The sequence below is a fragment of the Pinus tabuliformis genome, chromosome 8, assembly GCF_031772625.1.
Source record: "Pinus tabuliformis cultivar Carrire ecotype Pingquan chromosome 8, CPIR1, whole genome shotgun sequence".
Taxonomy (NCBI): Eukaryota; Viridiplantae; Streptophyta; class Pinopsida; order Pinales; family Pinaceae; genus Pinus; species Pinus tabuliformis.
In genome coordinates, this window is record NC_142294.1 from 1,123,606,508 (window position 1) to 1,123,628,152 (window position 21,645).

General features: G+C 38.2%; 1 protein-coding gene across 1 annotated transcript; it reads right to left on the minus strand.

Annotated features, from left to right (window-relative positions):
- Positions 1 to 1,410: 1,410 nt before the first annotated feature.
- On the minus strand, positions 1,411 to 19,254 carry LOC149239292 (uncharacterized). The gene is made up of 3 exons (XM_089369816.1): positions 19,075 to 19,254; positions 4,306 to 5,876; positions 1,411 to 4,237 (listed from the first exon to the last, which is right to left on the minus strand). Exons 1-3 carry the CDS (start codon positions 19,252 to 19,254, stop codon positions 1,411 to 1,413), a joined length of 4,578 nt encoding a protein of 1,525 aa, XP_089225942.1.
- Between the last annotated feature and the right edge of the window lie 2,391 nt (positions 19,255 to 21,645).

The window sequence follows — 21,645 nt, forward strand, 5'->3', positions numbered from 1 at the left end:
TAGTTGCAAATCTCTGTCTAACAGTGCTTGGAAGGTGGATAGCTGATCTGTCGACAGTATATCATATAGAGGGCCAACTGAAAGGTCATTTTCGCTTTCCACTCCCAGATTAGCAAGGAAATCAGCTGGCTTATTCCCATCCCTCTTTATGTGTTGGAATGAGACTGCTTTGTTCTCTTGTAACCAATGTTGAATTTGTTCCAGTCTAGATGCCAAACGCCAGCTACTGCTGATTTTATGAACTTGGGAGCCCTGTTGGAGTTTTAAGGCCATGTTTATTAGGAGTTGGGAGTCCCCTTCCACTATCAGTGGGAGATAATTACCCTGCTGCGCCAGAGTAAGACCTTTCCATAAAGCCTCCAGTTCCGCCGCATTGTTAGTATTCCACCCAATAGTACCATGATAGATGAGAAGGGATTTACCCTTATGGTCTCTGATAATGCCACCGTAACCTGTCTGACCCGGATTACCTTTCGATGCGCCATCGAAGTTCAGATGGAACACATTGATGGGAGGTGGCTTCCACTTTACTGAGTTAGTTTGGTGCTTTGCTGAGCTATCCTTGACAGGAATCTGATCTTGTATCGTTATCTGCCAGTTGTTCCAGATAGCCAGTTCCTGAGATTGCTTTGGGTAGTCATCTTGGGACCATTTCTTTGTGGTGAGAGTTTCTCTGATATTGTTATGAATTCCTTTCCATACCTGCTCCAGTGTCATTGTTTGACCTTTGAAGATCCTCCTGTTCCTTTCCTTCCAGATATTCCACATCACGAAACCCGGTATAGTTTGCCAAAGGATGTTTAGAATTTTGCACTCGTATGGTGATTGAGGCCATTGACTTATTGTATTTTTGATATCCCCCAGAACTCTACCTTCCTTTTGACATCGAAATGCCACCTTTTCCCAGATCTTTCTGCTCATCTGGCACGTCTGCATTAGGTGTAAGGCGGTTTCTTCTTCCTGATTACATATAAGGCATATGGAAGGACCGAAGAATCCCCTTCTTCTGAGATTATCCCAGGTTAGTATTCTATTATATGAAAGGAGCCAGAGAAAGGTGGATACCTTCGGCCATATTGGGGGTTTCCATATTTTTCTCCATATCTGATCTTTGACCATTCTGTCTTTTATGATGATCCTGTAGGCCTCCTATGTGCTGAATGTACCCTTCTCTTCATAACCCCATCTCAATGTGTCCATGCCTGCTTGCTTTAATATCCTGCGTTTATTTAACTCGGTATTGAGAGTGAGTTGGTTGTGATTTGAGCTACGTGGAAGAATAAGGCTGGTTTCTTTCCACTCTCTCTGCTCTTGATTACTTTGTTCTTTCCAGCAATTGCTTATTTTCTCCTGCGGGGTGATCTCCCAATCCTGAATTGTATGCATACACTCCTTAAGATTTGGTAGCTGCTACCAGGAGTCTTCCCAGAACCTGGCAGTTTGACCATCCTTCACCTCCCAAAAGCTATGTTTTTGGATAAGGTCTCTATGCTGAATAGCCGAGTTCCATATTAACGATCCTTTACTTGTTTCTGACATTCTTATCCTTTCTTCTAAGGGTAAGTTCCTTGAGTATTTTGCTGTCCAGAGACACGCCCAGGGGGTATTGCAGTTTGAAAGCCACCGCCACCATATTTTCGCCCCCATGGTCATATTGCTTAGTTCTAGATCTCTGAGTCCTAATCCTCCTGCCAGCCTCGGAAGACAAACCTTTTCCCAACGAAGGAGAGCCCATTTTCTGTTTGGGCCAGAGCTGCCCCATAGGAAATTCCTCTGTAATTTTTTAATTGCCTTAAGAACCCATTTTGGCGCTGCTAAAATGGAAAATAAATACAACGGCATAGATTGCAGAACTGACTTGATAAGTACAATCCTACTGGCCATATTGAGCGATCTGTAGGTCCAAAGGAGTAATTTGGCTTCAAGTTTTTCAAGCAGGATTGTCCACGATGAATGCTTGAGGGCTGATGCGATAAGAGGAGCGCCTAGATAGGAGGGCAGAGAAGCCTTGGAAAAGCCAAGAATACGCACTATGGCTCTTTGGGTATAGGGAGGGGTATTAAAGAAGAATACTTGGGATTTTGCATTATTTATGAGGGCTCCAGATGCTTTTGAGAAAGAGTCCAAAATGGATTTGAAAATGCGGGCTTCTTGAACAGAGGAGTGGCCGAATAACATATTATCATCAACAAATTGTTGATGAGAGACAGCAGGGAGATGGTGGACGGCTATACCCTTGAGCTTATGCTCTTGAATGGCTGCTTTTATACTTCGCCCCAAACCTTCAGCCAGAATTACAAACAAAAAGGGGGACAAGGGATCTCCCTGCCTAATGCCCCGAGAAGGACGAAAGGTGGTAGAAGGAATCCCATTGATGAGGATAGAGAAGAATGAAGAAGAGATGAGACTACTTACCCATCTGACCCAAGGGGGAGTGAATCCAAAAGCCAGGAGGGTTTTTTGCAAATAATTCCAGCTAATACAATCGAATGCTTTTGAAAGATCGATTTTTAGGAGCATCCCCGACTTTTTTAATTGTTTGAGAGAATGCAATATTTCATGGGTAAGGATAATCCCATCAGTTATTTGACGCCCTTCAACATACCCGGATTGCTCAGGAGAAATGATGAGGGGCAGCAAGGGCTTCAGCCTAAGAGCAATGACCTTTGAGACAATTTTATAAATGATATTACATAAAGCAATGGGTCGATACTTATCTGGAGTGCTTGATTCTGTAGAATTGGGAATTAAAGCTAGAAAGGTGGCATTCATGGTTGGATACATCCATATGAGAGTCCTGGATTCCTCCACGACCTGCCATACTTCCCATTTTATTAGTTCCCAAAAATGCTGAAAGAAGTTCGACGTAAATCCATCTGGACCGGGAGCTTTCCCTGCCTTTAATTGGTTCACTGCTGTTTCTACCTCTTGGAGACTGATCGGTTTAAGAAGCAGAGTATTCTGATCTTCCGTGATTATTCTTGGTATGTGCCTGGTGATGTTCTCAATGGCTGCGGATCTGTTAATATTGGGTTCTTGAGTCATCTGTTTGAAGTAGTTCACAAACTCCTTTTCTATTCCTTCATGATCTTCGATTTTGATTCCTTGCTCATTAGTTACAGAGGATATTTGGTTGATCATACGCCTTTGGACTGTTGTTTTGTGAAAGAATTTTGTATTCTTTTCACCTTCCTTCAGCCACCTAATCCTTGACTTCTGCCTCCACAGTGTCTCTTCCTGCAGCTCTCTTTCTAGAATTTGCTTTTCAATTACTTGTTCTTGTAGAGTCAATTCCTCGGATCGGCCATGAGAAATGATTCTTTGTTGGGTATCCTTCATTTTTTGAAGTAGGATTTCTTTTGATTTGAAGATATTTCCAAATGTAGATTTATTCCAACGTTTTATTTCCTCTTTGAGATACTTCAGCTTCTTTTGAAATAAGGCCATTCTTGTCCCCTCCGTTGCTCTAAAGCTTGCCCAGGTTGTCTTTATGAATTCATGGAAGTCCGGATGTGTTAACCAGAAAGCTTCAAATCTGAATGGCCTCCTTAAACTCTGGCCTGGTCTACTCCAGTTTAAGGCAATGGGCCAGTGGTCCGATCCTGAATACGGTAGGATTGAGGCTGTAAATTCTCCACCCATGTACACTGCATTATCAGAGATTAGGAATCGATCCAGTCGTGAAGCCACCTGCATCGGTTCCGTCCTCTTGTTGTCCCAGGTATATATGCCATTTTCTGTAGGAAGATCAATCATCCAATTGTCTTGAATGAAATCTTTAAGTAGAGTACCATCTCTGTTTATTCTGAAACGTCCTCCTCTCTTTTCCTCTAGATTTGCAATCATATTATAATCTCCGCCTGAGATCCATAGCGGGTACATTCTGTTTACATTAAGTTGTGTTAATGCATCCAAAATATCAGCTTTTTGTTGGGTTTCTTGTGGGAAGTATACATTTGTAATATGCCCAGCAATATTTGTGCCTTGCAGATGAAACTTGGCTTGAATGAAGTTTCTATTTGCATGAATATTGTCCAGCTGTATCACCCTTGCATCCCAGAGGATTGCCAAACCTCCTGAAGCGCCATGTGCTTCCACTGCTGTGACTTGCCCCACCGGCCACGCCTTAGCTGCTACTTTTTCTAGAACTACTTGTTTACATTTTGTCTCTTGCAGGAAAAGAATTGCTGGTTTTTCCTCCATTATCATGTTTTTGAGAAGTCTACCTTTCTTCTGGCTGTTAAGCCCTCGAATGTTCCATGATATCAATTTCATTGGGAATGTTTGGGGTGGATGTTAAAATACCTGGTAAGCTGGGCGTATCTGCCTGAATCGACAAGGACTTCTCCAACCTTGATGGTTCTCTCCAGAGCAGACTTTCTTCCACGCTTTTTGCTGTCTTTTGAAATAAACGTCCCATCCCATTGGCTGCCTGTTTGCACCCCTAGTGAATATTTCTTCTGAGCTTTATGAAAAACCGCCGCCAGTTTGTCCACTTGTGCTGCAGTTATCTTGTCGAAATTCTTAGTTTTACACGCGGCCTCCAAACCAAGAATGTCCAGTTCTCCTATATCAAATGTTTCTGTATCCTCATCCATATTTTTGACTTCTTGATGGCTTGCTTCTTCTTCCCGTGCTTGTACTGAACCTGGATCCGTTGTGTCTATCTCCATCTCTGGTTGGCTCCAGCTTTTCATTTTGGTGCTTTGGATGTTACTGTCCTGTACCTCGCTTTTTCCTTTCGATGACTCTTTGGGATCCTCCGACATGTTCGGATTTGATATACGCTCAGATGACATAGGATTTTGGACTGGTTGCTCTTCCTCAGCTAAAGCAGCAAAGCTATTACTCGTTGAAGGCTTTGTAGGATCCTTCGTGACCTGCCTGTTCTGAGACGGCTGTTTCTTATTTCCTCTTCTGCGGTTCGCTACTCTGGTGAACCCCTCGGTCGATTGCTTGTCCTGATCTTGTTCCGTGGGCTTATTATTTAACGGGCAATCTCGGAACAGGTGCCCTAAGGCATGGCATCTTCTACACCTAAAGGGAACATGTTCATAGTCTATTAACTGGATCCATTCTTCATCCTCATGAGTAAGTTTTACCTTATCAGGCAGGGGTTCCTTTAGGTCCATGTAGACGCAGATCCGGGCATATGAGGTATACTTCTTCATTTTCGTTTCTTCTGCAACCTTGACAAAATCCCCCAGAACCTTCCCAATCTCCTTAAGCGATTCTTCTTCCCAGTATTCCCATGGCAATGAGTATAACCTGATCCAAACTGGTGCCCAGCTCAGATCCTCCTTGTCTGGGTTAAACTTTGCTACCCATTCTCTAAGGAATAGACCCGCTGAGTTAAAGAAATAAGGTCCGTTCTCAAAGACTCTGTTTCTGTCCTCCAGGCAGTTGAAAACTGCTGTAAAGAAACCTTTTGGGCCTAAATGCAGGGATATATGCCCTTTCGGGTGCCATTTGATGTTAATCCATGTCCTCAGGGCTCTCTCATTTGGCCAAATGCCTATAAATTTGCCAATGAGGGCGTGATCCTTCATATATTGGATTCTTGCATTGATCCTGTGACTGGGGAACTCCACTGTTGGCGTATGCTTAGCAACAGACTTGCATGTAGATGATCTCACTCTCTGATCCTCTGGCTGAGCCTGATCTGTCTGCTTGTCCGGCGTACCTTCATTTTCGTTTTCATTTGTTCTCTGTTCCTGCCCAGAATCGGATTGCTTTTCGGGCTGCCTTTCATCGTTTGGGGAATCCCCTTCTGCCCCCTGGCGGGGGTTCATTTCCTCTGCTGCCAACGTTCTGCGATCGTGCTGCGCAGCGCTGCCGCCTTGGGGTGGGCAACTGCCCCTGCAGTCCGCCTGCCGCTGCAGGTCTGCAGCAAACCCTAGCCGCTATACCCTGCTTCTCTGCTCATCTTCCTCCGTTCGCCGCTCTCATCAGTTTATAGGGTTTATAATATTAATCCTAGGGTTTAATATAAATCCCTTGGGTTTATAATAATAATCCTTTGGGTTTATAATATTAATATTTTGTTTTTAATATTATTTTATGGGTTTTATAATGCCTTGGGTTTTTAATATTAATAATCTCTTTGGTTAATAATATCAATATTTATAATAATAATATTATCATATTACTATAATATAATAATAAATTTTATAGATTGTCATTTTAAGAGCATGTTCTCCACCTTTCTAATGTTGCACCCAAAAAGTTTTGGCGGAATGTGCTTGTTCATAAAACTAAATATAATCATTCTATCCCCCTAGAAAATTGGGACAACTATCTTAAGAAGCTGTATGACTCTTGAGACACCATGGGCACCATCTTAAAAACTCTTATTAAAGAAGATATATTTTCTTTGGAAAACATTGAGTCTAGGATTAATAAGCTCGCTAATGGGAAAGCTAAATTTATTGAAGGATACCAAGATGAGATCTTTAAAATGGGAATATCTACCTTAGTTCTTCATCTCCACAAGCTTCTCAATTTGGCTACACAACATGGCTTCCCTAAGCTTTGGACACAAAGCCTCATTGTGCCTATCCTTAAAAATTGGGACATAAGTGTTCCCTCTAATTACAGGACCATTATGATTAGCCACATCCTATCCAAGCTATATGGACTCATCTTGAAAACCATGGTAAAAGAGCTAAATGGAAGTTGGTTTTAGGATGCATCACTCAAATACCAACCATCTTGTCACTCTCAGGATCATTGCAGAGGAATGTTGCAATAGTAAAGTTGATGTTTTCTATTGTTTTGTGGATTTTAGAAAATCTTTAAACATTCTTCCTCGAGATAACCTCTTAGAGAGGCTTCAAGAGATCATGGTTCCTCTTGAACTGAGGATTATTGTGATCTGCCTCTACGAGATTGTCATTGCCAAGCTTAAGATGAAGGGTGGTCTAAATATATAAAGTGCAATGTCAGGGTTAAGCAAGGGTGTCCCCTATCCCCTACCCTTTTTGGTATTTACATTGATAAGCTTGATAAGTGTCTAGAAAATCAGGTTGCAAGAACACTGAGCTTGATGGTATAATCATTACTCTTCTCCTTTATGCTGATGATATTGTTCTTCTTGCAAAAAGCCATGATGAAATAGACAAGTAGCTTAAGACTCTTCATGTCTACTGCACCAAGATGGGTATGACGGTTAATACCGACAAGACTAATGTCATGATCATTAAATAAAAAAATACCACTAATGGTAGTTTTGTATATGATAACCATTGTTTAGAGCAGGTTTCTTCTTACAAATATTTGGGTATTGACTTTCCTCATTAGCTCAATTGGAATTATAGCATCGAGAAAAGGATTACTGGAGGCTGGGAAGCTTATTTTGATCTTGAAAAGAATTGTAATCTAGTCAATATTTACATTTGGAGTAAAAAAAGGTTCCTCTTTGAGACTCTCGTCACCCCTCTTGTGTTATATGGTGTTGGAAATAGCAACAAGAAATGCAAAAAATAGAAATGCTAAAAATAGCATTGCTATAAATATCATTTTAGGTACCAGTGTTGGACATAGCAACAAGGAATGAGAAATGGAAGTGCTAAAAATAAAATTGTTATAAATAGCATTTCAGGATAGATTCGAAGTTTAGTTAGTCCATGAACTAAATTAAGAAGTAAAATTCAAATTTGATCTTAGCAACTGTTTGTAAAATAAATAATTAATTCATCTTGAGTTAATTAGTTGTAGGAAATCAAACATGAAGTCTATGTGAAGACATGCAACAGTTTATCCTTTGATTGAGAAATTTATCCCTTGATTAAAGGAGATCAGGATGAGTTGTAATTAGCTAGCTCAGTTAACTGAGTTAAGTCTGGTTAGATTAGTTCCAACATTTTGTGGAAATGATTGTGAGTTCAGTTAGTTAATGCATGCATGCATGTAACTACTGCACTTCAGATAACTGAATATTCTCTCATAAATAAGTCATGCATGTCAGTTAAGAGAAAGACCCAGTTGAGATTAAAGGAAGGGACAGTGTACTATCAGTTGGAGGAATTTTCCTATAAAGGAAACTCATCCATGCAGAAGGAATTATCTCCTTCAGTATTGCATAGTTAATTCAGAGGTTAGTGAGAAGAGTGTGAGGTAATTACACACATGTGGCAACATTGGACCCCAGGAGAAACTGCACAAGGAAATAGGAGGCTTCGAGGGTAGACGAGAAGGTTTGTGAGAAGCCTTTGACTATCTATGAGCAGCATTGAGGGATTGTACTGAGAGATGGATAGCTTGTGAGCTAAAGCTTTGTGTAATCCATACATATTTCCACTTGTATGATAATACAAATAGTGGGGTTTCTAGCTAAGGTTTTCTCCAGAGTATTCTTCCATGTTTCATGTGTGATTGAATCTTCTTCTCTGTTATATGTGTTCTGATTGATCTTGCTCAAATTGATTAAGCTTCCGCAAAGTTTGACAGTAGAAGTAGATCAAGTATTTTGCTTTAGTATATTGCATTATTAGGTGATCTACAGTGAAATTTATACATGGTATCAGAGAAAAGGTGATCAAAGCAGTGAATAGTATACGAAGAAGAAAATTTGAAGTAAAAAAAATAAAAATAATAATAATAATAATAATAATAATAATAATAATAATAATAATAATAATAATAATAATAAAAATATTGGGCCACGAGTTTTAATAGTATTTCTGAAAATTTTTGTGCAAAATTTTTAAAATAAATAGCAGATCTGGATTTATTGTAGAGAAAGATCCGAATTCAAAAAAAAAATCGGCTGAAATGGAGTTCGGATGAGGGAGATATTGTTGATTTAAAATCAACTCTTTTTCCAGAAAATTTCGTGATGGCGGGAATGATGAAACAGATTGGTGTGCTAGCCAAGAACCTGTATGCTCTTGAGGTTCAAGATGCATGCAAAGCCTTGAGGAGTAAGGAAAAGGTTAGAGACTTGGTGGTTGAGAGGGAGAGTAAATTACCTCTCAACATGCAGTGCCAGAAGAAGTCTCAGACAATTGTGGAGGAGCCACAATTGGTGAAGTAGCTTCAGGATGTTGTGGAGCAGCCACAACTGGATAAGCCAAGAAGAGATCAAGTGGAGGAATCCACTCATTCAGAGATCTCTGATAGGGTGAAATTTCGAGCCAAGTGTGTAGAGGGATCACATGCAGCCATTCCTCCATGTAGGAGGTGGGGCGATGTGAAGTGATAGTCCCAAGAAGGCTGAAATAGGGGTAGGATCCTTGAGGTACCCAACCTCTTTGATTAGACCTTGCTACGGGAGCCTCAATGAGGAGTATCAGGACTGGTTGAGTGGGTAGAGACAAATGTGGATGGAGTGGCAGAGAGAGCTACAGTGCAGAGCTAGCAGACTGCAACAATGCAAGAGGCACATGAGTGTTGCACTAGTGCAGGATGGAGCAGAGAGGTGTGCAATGGTGCGAGATGCATGGAGTGTTGTAGCAGCTCAGAGGTCATAGAGGGAGCACTTGTCAGCGGCAGAGGGAGATTCAACATCAGAGGGTGTTTCTAGCCCAACAGGGAGGTCAGTTGGGAGATTTTTTGTTTCTAGAGTTGCTGGAGCAACAACACTTGGGAGAAGTGTTGCATGCAGAACATTCCAAAGGTTCAGGATTAGGTTCGAGTTGAATGCCTTTCTTGTTGAGAGGGATTGTTGGAAATCGCAACAAGAAATGATAAAAATAACATTGCTATAAATAGCATTTCAGGTACCAGTGTTGGACATAGCAACCAGGAATGAAAAATGGAAGTGCTAAAAATAGCATTGCTATAAATAGCATTTCAGGATAGATTCCAATTTTAGTTAGTCCATGAACTAAAATTAAGAAGTAAAATCCGAATTTGATCTTAGTAGCTGTTTGTAAAATAATTAATTAATTCATCTTGAGTTAATTAATTGTAGGAAATGAAACATGAAGTCTATGTGAAGACATGCAACAATTTCTCCTTTGATTGAGGAAGTTATCCCTTGATTAAAGGAGATTAGGATGAGTTGTACTTTGAGTTGTAATTAGTTAGCTCAGTTAACTGAGTTAAGTCCAGTTAGATTAGTTCCAACAATTTGTGGAAATGATTGTGAGTTCAGTTAGTTAATGCATGCATGAATGTAACTGTTGCACTTCAAATAACTGAATATTATCTCATGAATAACTCATGCATGTTAGTTAAGAGAATGACCCAGTTGAGATTAAAGGAAGGGACAATCTACTATCAGTTGGAGGAATTTTCCTATAAAGGAAACTCATCCATGAAGAAGAAATTATCTCCTACAAGATTGCGCAGTTAATTCAGAGGTTAGTGAGCATTGTGTGAGGTAATTACACATAGGTGGCAGCATTGGACCCCAGGATAAACTGCGTAAGGAAATAGGAGGCTTGGATGGTAGAGGAGAAGGTTTGTGAGAAGCCTTTGACTATCTATGAGCAACATTGAGGGATTGTACTGAGAGCTAGATAGCTTGTGAGCTAAAGCTTTGTGCAATCAAGACATATTTCCACTTGTATGATAACGTTTTTAGCTGAGGCTTTCCCCAAAGTATTCTTCTATGTTTCATGTGTGATTGAATCTTCTTCTCTGTTATATGTGTTTCGATTGATCTTGCTCAACTTGATTAAGCTTTCGCAAAGTTTGAAAGTAGAACTAGATCAAGTATTTTGCTTTAGTATATTGCATTATCAGGTAATCTACGATGAAATTTCTATATGCGAATGTGAAGTTTTGGGTTGTAGTATATTCAGAGAGTCGTGGAGAAAGATTGAGATGATTCAAAATCAATTGATAAGCTACAACCTAAAGATCAAGGTAAATACTCCCTATCATATCCTCTTGATCAAAGATTTCTTGTCCCCCATTGAAAGTATGACTATCTTTAGATATCTGATGTATAAGAACAAGCTTTACAACATGGAATCCAAGAGGCTCCCAAAAATTGCTTCTAACTTTAGTCAAAACCCCCACCTTTGCCTCAAGCATAGGTGCCATAAGGATGCCCAGTCTTGGCTCAATGATTGGGGGATAAAGGAGGAGATCATCATGGGAAGTACGGATAGTGTCAAAGACACTATTACCTCCAATTTTAAGGACAAGTTGTGGGATGATAATTGGCTAGTGGGTAAAAGGAAGCTAAGATACTATAATGATGCAGGAGCATTCAACTCAAGAAAAATAATTGTATTTTAGTAGACATAGGGGGTCTTGTGTTTTAAGGAAGTTGGTTTCCTAAGTGTTGAGTTAATGTAATTATTTAGGCTTTTGAGTGATTTTAATGAGAATAGGGATTTAATTAAATATAGTGAGGCATATTTGTAAATATTCTCGAATGTAGGAGAATGTGAGAGATTTAGGATAGTTGAGAGATCGAGAGATTTGAGAATTGATTGTAAATCTTAGATTAGGAGTTAGTTCATGATTTTTTGTATTAGAGAGGATCCTTAGAGATAAGGAAGATATTTTAGGATTTTGTTGAGGAGATTATGGATCTAAACCAGGAATTGGTTGTAGAATCCTTTTGTATAAATGTAAGCCTAAAAGGCATAGTCAGGGGTGAGATAATTAAGCTAGTTAGAGTGTGATTGTAAGCCTACGGGAAGATTGTGAAACATAGGCCATTGACATTAGAATATTAGGCATGAGAGAAAAAATGTGTAAATGTTTGTTTATATATACAGAGATTTAATTCAGAAACTGTGTAAGTGTGTGGTTTGAGTATTGAATGATAAATTATGTATGAATCAGAGTTTCTGCATAGTAGATGTATGCAGGTGGAGTTCAGGCGAAACACAAAGAAGAACAATGACACAGAGGATCGTAATGGATCTTGAATCCGATTGAAGGATCAAAGTGAAAGCTCTGGAAGGACAATGATTAAAGAAACACATGAAGTTAAGCTTAGGAGAGAGTCGCACAACAAAACAACGGAAGAACGAGAACCTGAAGAAACCATAAAACCACATAAAACACTGAAGGAATGGCGTAAAAGCCCAAGTAAAGAGATGGATGAAGGAGTAAAGTATCGATGCACAGGAGCCATTGGATATTTACGATCAATAGATGAGATTAAGTCGCATAGAATGGAATAGTTGGAATTGCATCACAACATAACTCAGGAGTGAATGAACCTAGCCTTAAGTGATTGCGATTTGCGACGTGCGAGATCATTATTGACCGTTGGATCAAGTGTTTTGATCAACTGTAGAGGATCATGGATAAACCCCACGTCACAACATTTCAATTGTGAATGAATTAACCTTGGGCCACAGGAAAGTGCAATGTGCGTCGTGCGATGTCCGATGCGATTGGCGATTAGATCGTACAACAATATTTCATAGTAGATGTGTTGGGGCCCTTAACAATTGCGATTTGCGATTGCGATGTGCGATGTGGAGTGGACTAGAGAAGGTTATAGGTGCAGTTGTATTTGATTTGAAGTTTGGTTGCGTTATCACATATTAGATGTGAAAGGAGGAAGGCTTGTTAGTGTGATCCGCGAGAATTGTGACAACCGATGATCTGATGAGTAAAAACAGTGGTGGGGAATAAATATATAAAAGTTTTGGTATGGTGGATAGTATGATCGCATCTCGTAGATCGGGAGTACTGAGAGCAGGTTATGAAGAGTCTTGAATCCTGTGATAGCGACAAAGGAAGCATCGGGTAGTATGCAAAGGACGAGATATTGCGAATCGGTAAGTTTACATATGTTTTATGTGTATTTCTATTATAAAAGAATTATAATAGAAATAAAGTGTCGATAGAAGGTTTTACGGGTTGAGTCCAAATATAACCATAGTTATAGAGTGAGGTTTAGTTATATGTGTAGGCATAAATATTTGTGAAAGTTTATGACGGTGAATAATTCCTGATGAGAAAGGATTGATGCAAGGGAAAAACTGTGGTTAATATTAAATCATTCCACAAAGATTTTATTAAGGGGGCCTTCAACCTTAGTTCATGAATATTTGACCCAGCAGGTCATTGAAATTCTCGGGGAAAATAGGTTTGTGAATAAGATATGCATATTGTGGGTATGCGCTGGTCTTTCCCGTGTCATTTTGGTATCAAAGCTTGAACAGTTATATGTTTTTAAAGAACTCATAGCAAGAACAAACCAGTGAAAGAAAACTCAATGAAGGGTAATTGTTGCTGACAGTTAGAGCTTTGCTAAGATAAAGCTGAGAGATTGAAAGAAAGGATTAGATTCTAAATCTGATTGACAATAGCTAAATGTTGAAAATTTGTGCAGTGGAAGCATGAAGATCTGCTGAAACAAATTTGTAGGAGTGCTAAGATTCTAAAGATAGGTGAAGGTATGCAAGTTTGTCTAATGATTAGCAGAAATTGAATGAGTGAGAATTTTGCGGCAGGATTACAATAGTTAAACTGTAAGAGGGACATTTGCAAGTTCTTGAAGTAGTAGAGTTTGTAGACACAACTGAAGGCTGGATAAAAGAACAGTCCATTCAAAGTGTTGGTGAATGGGGGGACAAGATCAGACAGAGATCTTGAAGGGTGAGATGATATGTTTTTATTTTAATTTGATTTGAAGATTGGAGAGTTTGTGGTCTTTATATCGATGCACAGGTAGCAACCTAGAGCAAGGAGTGCTCAAGAGAAGATGAGAACAACTTACAACTACGGTTAGGTAGAAGTTGTTGAGGCAGCTCCACAGTTGCGATTGTTGGTAGAGTTGTCTTAGAGATAACAATTCCAACAAAAGAAGTGTTGGGTAGAATTGTTAGTCAGCAAGATGTTCAAAGAAAGAACTAGAGAAATTATAACAGACTGAGCTTAGAGGAGAGAAGCTTAGTGAGGCATATGTGGCAAGGATGAGACTTGTTACTGCAGAGGTATTGTTGCAAATCACAAAGGCAATTCCACAAAGGATGTGGGTAGAATTGCTAAGGGATAAAAGAAGTTGGTAAAAGTTTTTGAATGAAAGCAGAATGTGGCAGAACCTTGAGGAATTCCAGCAAAGGTTGGATAAAGAGGACAATTGTGTTCTTAAGAGGTGTAGATGAGTTGAAGCCTAGAAGAAGCAGAGACAAGTGCTTAAAGGAGGTTCTAGAGATAGAGAACCAAGTGCTTGCCAAAAGACAAAGTACATAGGAAAGCTTGGTGGGGTAAGTGGTAGCAGGGAGGACTTGCTATTGTAGAGGTTTGCACAACTCATAGTGAAGTGAAAGGAACTCATAGAGAAGGAAAGGATGATGACTAGTGATAGTCATAACAAAGGTTTTGAAAGAGATCACAATAGAGGATAAAAGAAGGAAAATTCCAAGGCAAATGGCATGAGAATGAGTGAAAAAGAATGTGGTAAAGAAATGTCTGAGATAGCAGTTCAGCTTGAAGTATTAATGGAAATGTTGTAGAGAAATGAGATGGACCAGAAATATGGTTATGTCATGAGAAATGAAGTGAAGTGGCAGAGGTTACTGTAGAAATTCTTACTGTAGATTAATCTGATTATGCAATGTACTAAATAAAAATACTTAATCTACTTCTATAATCAAACTTGCAGAAGCTTAATCGATTTGAGCAAGATCAAATAGAACACATATAACAGAGAAGAAGAAACAATCACACATGAAACACAGAAGAATACTCTGAGGAAAGACTCAACTAAAAACCCCGCTATCTGTATTATCATACAAGTGGAAATATCTCAGGATTACACAAAGATTTAGCTCTCACAACTATCTAGCTCTCAGTACAATCCCTCACTACTGCTCATAGACATAATAGACCACGCATATGCCTTCTCCTCTATCCTCCAAGACTCCTATTTCCTTTTTCTGTTCCTCTGGGATGATTCACCTTCAACCAAGTGGAACACTTCTCTTACGCACTACTCTAACACACTGTTAGAACTGTGCAATCCTCAAGGAATGAATTCCCTCTGCATGCAAGAGATTTTATCATAGGAAAATTCTTGCAACTGATAGTACACTGTCCCTGGCTTTAATCTCAACCGGGTCTTTGTCTGAACTGACATGCATGAGTTATTTATGAGAGAATATTCAGTTATCTAGAGTACACTAGTTGCATGCATGCATGCATTAACTGACTGAACTCACAATCAGTTCCACAAACTATTTGGAACTAATCTAACTGGACTTAACTCAGTTAACTGAGCTAACTAATTACAAATCAAATACAACTCATCCTTATCTCCTTAATTAAGGGATAACTTCCTCAATCAAAGCGATAACTGTTGCATGACTTTACAAAAACTTCATGTTTGAATTTCTCAAACTAATTAACTCAAGATGAATTAATTAATTGTTTTTCAAATAGTTGGTGAGACTAAATTCGAATTGTAATTCTCATTTTTAATTCAAGGACAAATTAAAATTGGAATATCCTGAAAAGTTATCTTTAGCAATGCTATTTTAAGCATTTCTTGTTGCTATTTTCAACTGCTAAAGGAGAAGAGGAATCAACAAGAAAATATGCAGTTAATAAAGGACCTGAGGGAACTTGAACAGATTATAGATGTTGTAGTGAACAATCCAGGGGTCTATATTAGACTAAATTTAATGTCAACCAAGGTAGGTAAACTTAGAGGCACGTGTCTACAATCTATAGACCTAAAAGGATCTCATCTATCTAGATAAGTGTCTAATGTGACAGGCTACAACACTCTTTTACAAGAGATTGGAATATGTTTCCTTTCACACTTTAAACACTCAGATCATCTAATTTAATTAACTGTTCTAAAAACACAGAGTGTTACTAGTCTGAGTTTTCAATCCTCTTACAAAGATATCATTCACAAAAACTCTTTCTCGGTAACACACTAAGCATCCTAACAATCAAATTCATGAAAACTAAAGACTCTTTTAAGCATAATAAAACTCAAATGCATGAAAACAGAGTCCACAGAGATACTTCGAAATTCAGTGCTCAATTAAATCTTTTACAAGATCTTGTTCAATAATTTAGCAATTGAAGTTTCAAGCTATCACCATGAATCATACAATAACAATCGCAAGAACTTCTAATCGAATTAATTAATTCACAAGCAAAGAAATGGCATCAAACGCTATTCAGATCTGAAGTCTAAATGCTATGAAAATGAAATGAAAGTATACCGGTCCCCACATAGGGCCCGTCCACGCGTTGATGGTACACTTAGAAAACTTCAGATGATGAAACCGTTAACACATAAAACATTGGAATGATGAAACGCTACCTGTGATTAAAGTCTGGAAATCAATTACATGCAAGAACAGAGTTCTGGAATACACAGTCTTAAGCCTGCTCAAATATATTATCCTTCGTTCACTAACATTCCTTAAGGTTTACAATCGAATGTACATACATTATCACGCAGATGTTTCTGCTTTTACAGTCAAAAAGGTGATTTTTGTTTTTTTCTAATCTTAACTGATTTCTAAAACAAAACGAAATCAGTTTAGGTAACTTTGGCTTTTTGCTACTTTTATGACCAAAAAGGTTGGGTTTGACTAGCATTGACCATGTATCCAGGAGCTCCAAATGCGATGCTGAATAGATCTTTCACCATGTATGTACATCCATGATCACATCCCTATCCTCCGTTTTGATTTTCCTGCCATGCCACGTGTCACAACATAAACCAATTACAGGAAGTCATGACATCCCGTAATTTTGTTGAAAATTTCTAATTTTTAACATAAAAATCCACAAATTAAATTTAATGTAAAATAACAATTATAATGCTTAATTGATCAATTTCAATGGACTATGAGGGGTTTATGGGAGAAAATGATAGATGAATGATGGATTTTTAGAAGAAAAGGATGGCAATAAAATAGTACCAACATCTCCCCCAAGCTCAATGATTTAGCATGTCCTCATGCTAATCCTGATGTGCTCCCTTTATATTCTGTTCCTGCTTGTGCCTCTGCCACTTGTAACAAGACATCTATACTCTTCTGAACTTGGGCATTCTTCTGAACTTGGAACTCATGTTTCAGATTCTTATATTTTTCTTTGAGAGCTTTTTTCTGAGTGTACCATTTTGTCGCCCATTTGCACATTTCGGTTTGTTCAGTCTTAAGTTCTTTGATTTGCTCCTTCAGTTTCTCATTTTTCTGCTGAGTCTTCTTGCTCTGAGCTCTCAACATTTCATTTTCCTTCTTTATGACCTTCTCTAACATGTTTTCTTCCATCAATTCCTCTTTTAGCTCTTCAATTTGTTTCTCTAACCTTCTCTGTTTCTTGTTTGTAGGTACTGGCTCTTTCCTTTCTTCCTTGTTACTCTCGATTTCCATTTCTGCTTCCTGTTCTGGCTGTGAATTAGTATTGCTTTCAATGTCCATTGGTGCATCTGCATTCGGCTCTGGTTGATCATCTTGTGTTTGATTCCTTTTTATTCTCCTTGATCTTCGCTTATAAGTAGTGAAGATTTTATCTTTTTCAATTTTCTTGGTAGCTTCTTGCCTCATCCTTCTTGTTCTTACACCATTGCTGGGTTGAGGAACATTGCTTGACTTACGCTTAGGGATTTCCTCATCAATATCAAGCATAAAATCTGTGCGTTCTTGTTGCTGTTCCTGTTCATCTTCTTTAATTTGATTGGCAATTAAAAATTCTTTCCATGTTTTTCCTCTCCTCTGCAACTCAAATTCAATTAGAATTTTGATCAACCCAAAATGATACAAACTCTTATCTTCATTACCGTTTTGTTTCTGAATGGTCTTTGACATTTTAGTCAAACTTTGTAAGAAGAAGTAGGGCAAACTAATAATGCATTGACCTTTTAAGTGCAACAAAACCTTGATGTGATATAGGTATACTATACCGTAACGTCCTTCACATGTAACAAATTTCTGAATAATGTATACCATTTCGTCCCAAGGGTGAATTAGCCAACTTCTGGGAACACACTTTTTCCAATTGACAGAGGAAACCCTTGACCTAGACATAAACTGAGTCCATGATTTTTCCTTAAATTGTTTGGTTTTGAAATACATTTCCCCTTTTGGACTGATTCCCAATGTTTTTGCTATGGTATCCTCTGAAATTCTAAAGGAGAAGTTTCCTATTAAAGCTTTCTCTCCGTTGAAGGAAAATGAAAATTGCTTTGTAACTTCTTCATTGTTTCCATTGAATTTCTCCAGAAAAGACAACCATTGTTTTGCCCTTAAAATCATGACACAGTCTTCATGATATTGTGAACTATCAAATGCTTTAGGCTCTGATCTATTGGTCATTTAAAAAAAAAAAAATCTCTGTTCTAACCCTTTTGTTTATGCTTAACAATTCAATCAGGGTTTTTTCAATGTGTTACCTCTTTTCCTGCGTTCCACTTAGCCGACCTGGTAATGCCCTCGATTCTCAGGGTTTCCTTATTTAATTGCTTGGGCGGTGGTAGAAACTCGTGGTAAGCCTATTTGCTATGCTCTCCCTTTGTAGCGCCTGCTGTCTCGGCCCTCTTTGAAAACTCAGAGTTTGAACACTCACATGGTAACGCACTTTATGAGCTGAGAGTTTTATAAAGTGAAAACTTAACAGCCGACCTTCACCCAATTGCTATAATGATAATGCAGAGTTGAAGGCACATTCACATCATAAAGACAGAGGAGCGGTACTGATTTGCATAGGTACAATCATGAGAACACCATATACATATAAAGAGTGTTGTAGTGATGATAACGGATATATGTTTCATGAGCCGACTTGGGTCAAAAGACTATTTTCCCACATTCAAAATGAACGAAATCATTTAACACTTGTCTTTCCAATGGAACGACTTATCCACTATGTGTTGGTACTTGGCCGATTGACAAGTGATGGATCGATGACAAGGTTTGATGGCCGATTTAAAAAATGATGAGTTGATGACAAGGTTTGAAGAGTGGTGTAGGAAAAGGTTTGAAAATCATAGTAGGAATATGGCAATAGGCTAAAGTGTGATGGGAAATGATAGCAGAGTGATAGCAGAGTTAAGTAGTTAGGAATGTTACAAGGGTGATGGGTATAGGGGTTTTTGAAATTGATAACAAGCAATCATAATCATCATTTTTAACACTAAAATAATTCAAGAATTTTAAATGTTAAAAATAAAAATTTCACCAATACATTACACTTGTTGGTTGACAATGGCTGATTTGGCGTGCACAGGTAGGACTGATCTTCACTGTCCAAATATGACTGGTCTTCACTGTCCAAAACAGGTCCCTTTGAAATGAAATTGAATATAACAGGCCCCTTCAAAATATGAAGAACTTTGAAGAACTCTGAAGAACTCTGAAGAACCATGTTTGTGAAGCTTCTTTTATCCTTGGTGTTGATGTAGCCTTGATTATAATTATGATGATAAGAAACCTTTGAAAACTTTGTTGAAGTAGCCTGATGTATCTTGAATGCAGTCTTTAACAGGTCCCTCTGATATTGGTGATGTTGATAGCCTTCTGAACAGGTCCCTCTGATATTGATAATGTTGACATAGTCTTCTGAACAGGTCCCACTGCATATCTCATTGCTTGAACAGGTCCCTCACTGTTTCTTCAATGTTGACATAGTCTTCTGAACAGGTCCCACTGCATATTGCTTGAACAGGTCCCTCTGATTAGAACAAAAACAACTCTTTTATTGAAATACTAAATTACTGAAACAAATTCCTTGAAGATATAAAAATGAGGAGATGAGATAGGGAAAACAAAATGCTGATTCTTGCTGATTCTTCTCCCCCACTAAAGCTTTGACTTGTCCTCAAGTCATTATTGAATGGATGAAAAATAGTAAACAAGTAGAACAAGGAATTCTTACCAGCCAAATGATTGGTTTTCTAGTAAGAATTCGGGTTTAGAGTGTGCCAGAGGTTGGTTTTCACATCTAAACCATTATTATTTTTTTTTTTTTTTGTTTTTGTGGTTTTTATTTATTTATTTATTTTTTAAATGAAATTGATTGAACTAAGGTAGAGATATCACATCTGAAGGCTGCAATATCTCAACCTCCCTTTGCTGAGATACAGTGTGAATAAAATCCTCCTTGCTGATGAGCTTATGATAGAGTTTCAACCGATGACCATTGACAAGAAAGGTGTTGCGTTCTCCATCAATGGTAGTAAGCTTGATTGATCCATTTTCATATACTTGAACTATTTCATATGGGCCCATCCAATGTGTGGTAAATTTGTCTTTATGATCTCTGAATTTAGAGTCAAAGAGTAAAGCCTAGTCTCCTTCTTTGAACTGTTTCTTTTTAATGTGTGCATCATGCCACTGCTTCCTTTGTTTCTGCATTAGGATTGTTGTCTCCTCTTCTTGCTGCCTCATTTCATCTAACTGGTTCAATTGCATAATTCTCTCTTTTTGTGCTTCATTGATATCAATTCCTAAATCAGCAACCATCTTATAAGTATGTATTTGAAATTCAATAGGAAGCATTACCTCTTTTCCATACACCAACTGATATGGTGTAAATCCTGTAGTGTTTTTCCACGTGATTCTGTAAGCCCAGAGTGCATCTTTGAGCTTCTCTTCCCAATTATTTCTGTTCATTGCTACTGTCTTAGTGATAATTCCTTCCAATGTTTTATTGGTAGATTCCACCTGGCCATTGGCCTGTGGATGGTAAGGTGTACTTTTCCTGTGCTTGATTTTATATTTTTCTGTGATGTCTTTGACCAGCTTTGAGGTAAACTGAGTACCTTGATCCATCACTATCTCCCTTGGTACTCCATACCTTACAAAAATTTCTTCAAAAAGGAAGTTTACCACTGTTTGTTCAGTTGCCCGGACTAGTGCTTTTGCTTCAGCCCATTTTGTCACGTAATCAGTACATACTAGGATGTACTTTTTACCTTTTGAAGTTGGATTGATGGGTCCTATAAAATCTAGAGCCCATTTTTCAAATGGCTCTAAATGTACTTGAGGCTGAAGTGGCATTTCATCTGTAGCTGTTGGTCTGCCCATTCTTTGACAGCTATCACAACTTTTCACATACTTCTTGGAATCCTTAAAAATAGATGGCCAATAGTATCCAAGACTGAGAATCTTGAATGCTGTTCTTTTGGCTGCAAAATGCCCACCACACAGTTCATCATGGCAAGATTTTAAAATATCAATTATTTCATCATTTCTTACACATCGTCTAATAATCATATCATAACTGGTGTAAAATAAATCTCCATTAACCCATGAATATCTAGCACTTTGTTTGATCAGCCTCTTCTTTTCCTTTGGAGTAAAATATGGAGGTGTTTTTCTTGTGGAAAAATAGTTGGCTAAGTCAGCATACCAAGGATTCACTATTGAAATTGCAAATAAATTTTCATCTGGAAAAGAATCTTCTACCGGAACAACCTCACCTAAATTTTGCAGTCTAGAAAGAAAATCTGCCACCTGATTCTCCTTACCTGGTCTATCTAAGACTGTAATATTAAATTCCTGTAATAATAACAACCATCTGGTAACTCTGCCATTAGTGATTGGTTTATTCATTAAATACTTAATGGTAGAGTGGTCAGTATGTACAAAAACCTCATAACCAGTTATATAATGTCGAAATTTATTCATAGCATGTATGATTGCAAGCATTTCTTTTTCAGTGACTGTGTATTTTAATTCTACAGGTGTTAGATTTTTACTGATGAAATAGATGGCATAATTGAAAGACTCTTCTTTTTGGCCTAATGAGGCACCT

Coding starts and splice junctions, on each gene's coding strand:
- LOC149239292 (XM_089369816.1), bottom strand. CDS start 19,254: ATGGTTCTTCAGAGTTCTTCAGAGTTCTTCAAAGTTCTTCATATTTTG. Junction 5,877..19,074: donor TGTCAACCAACAAGTGTAAT/GTATTGGTGAAA, acceptor GCAGACCTGCAG/CGGCAGGCGGACTGCAGGGG. Junction 4,238..4,305: donor AGATACGCCCAGCTTACCAG/GTATTTTAACAT, acceptor AGGGCTTAACAG/CCAGAAGAAAGGTAGACTTC.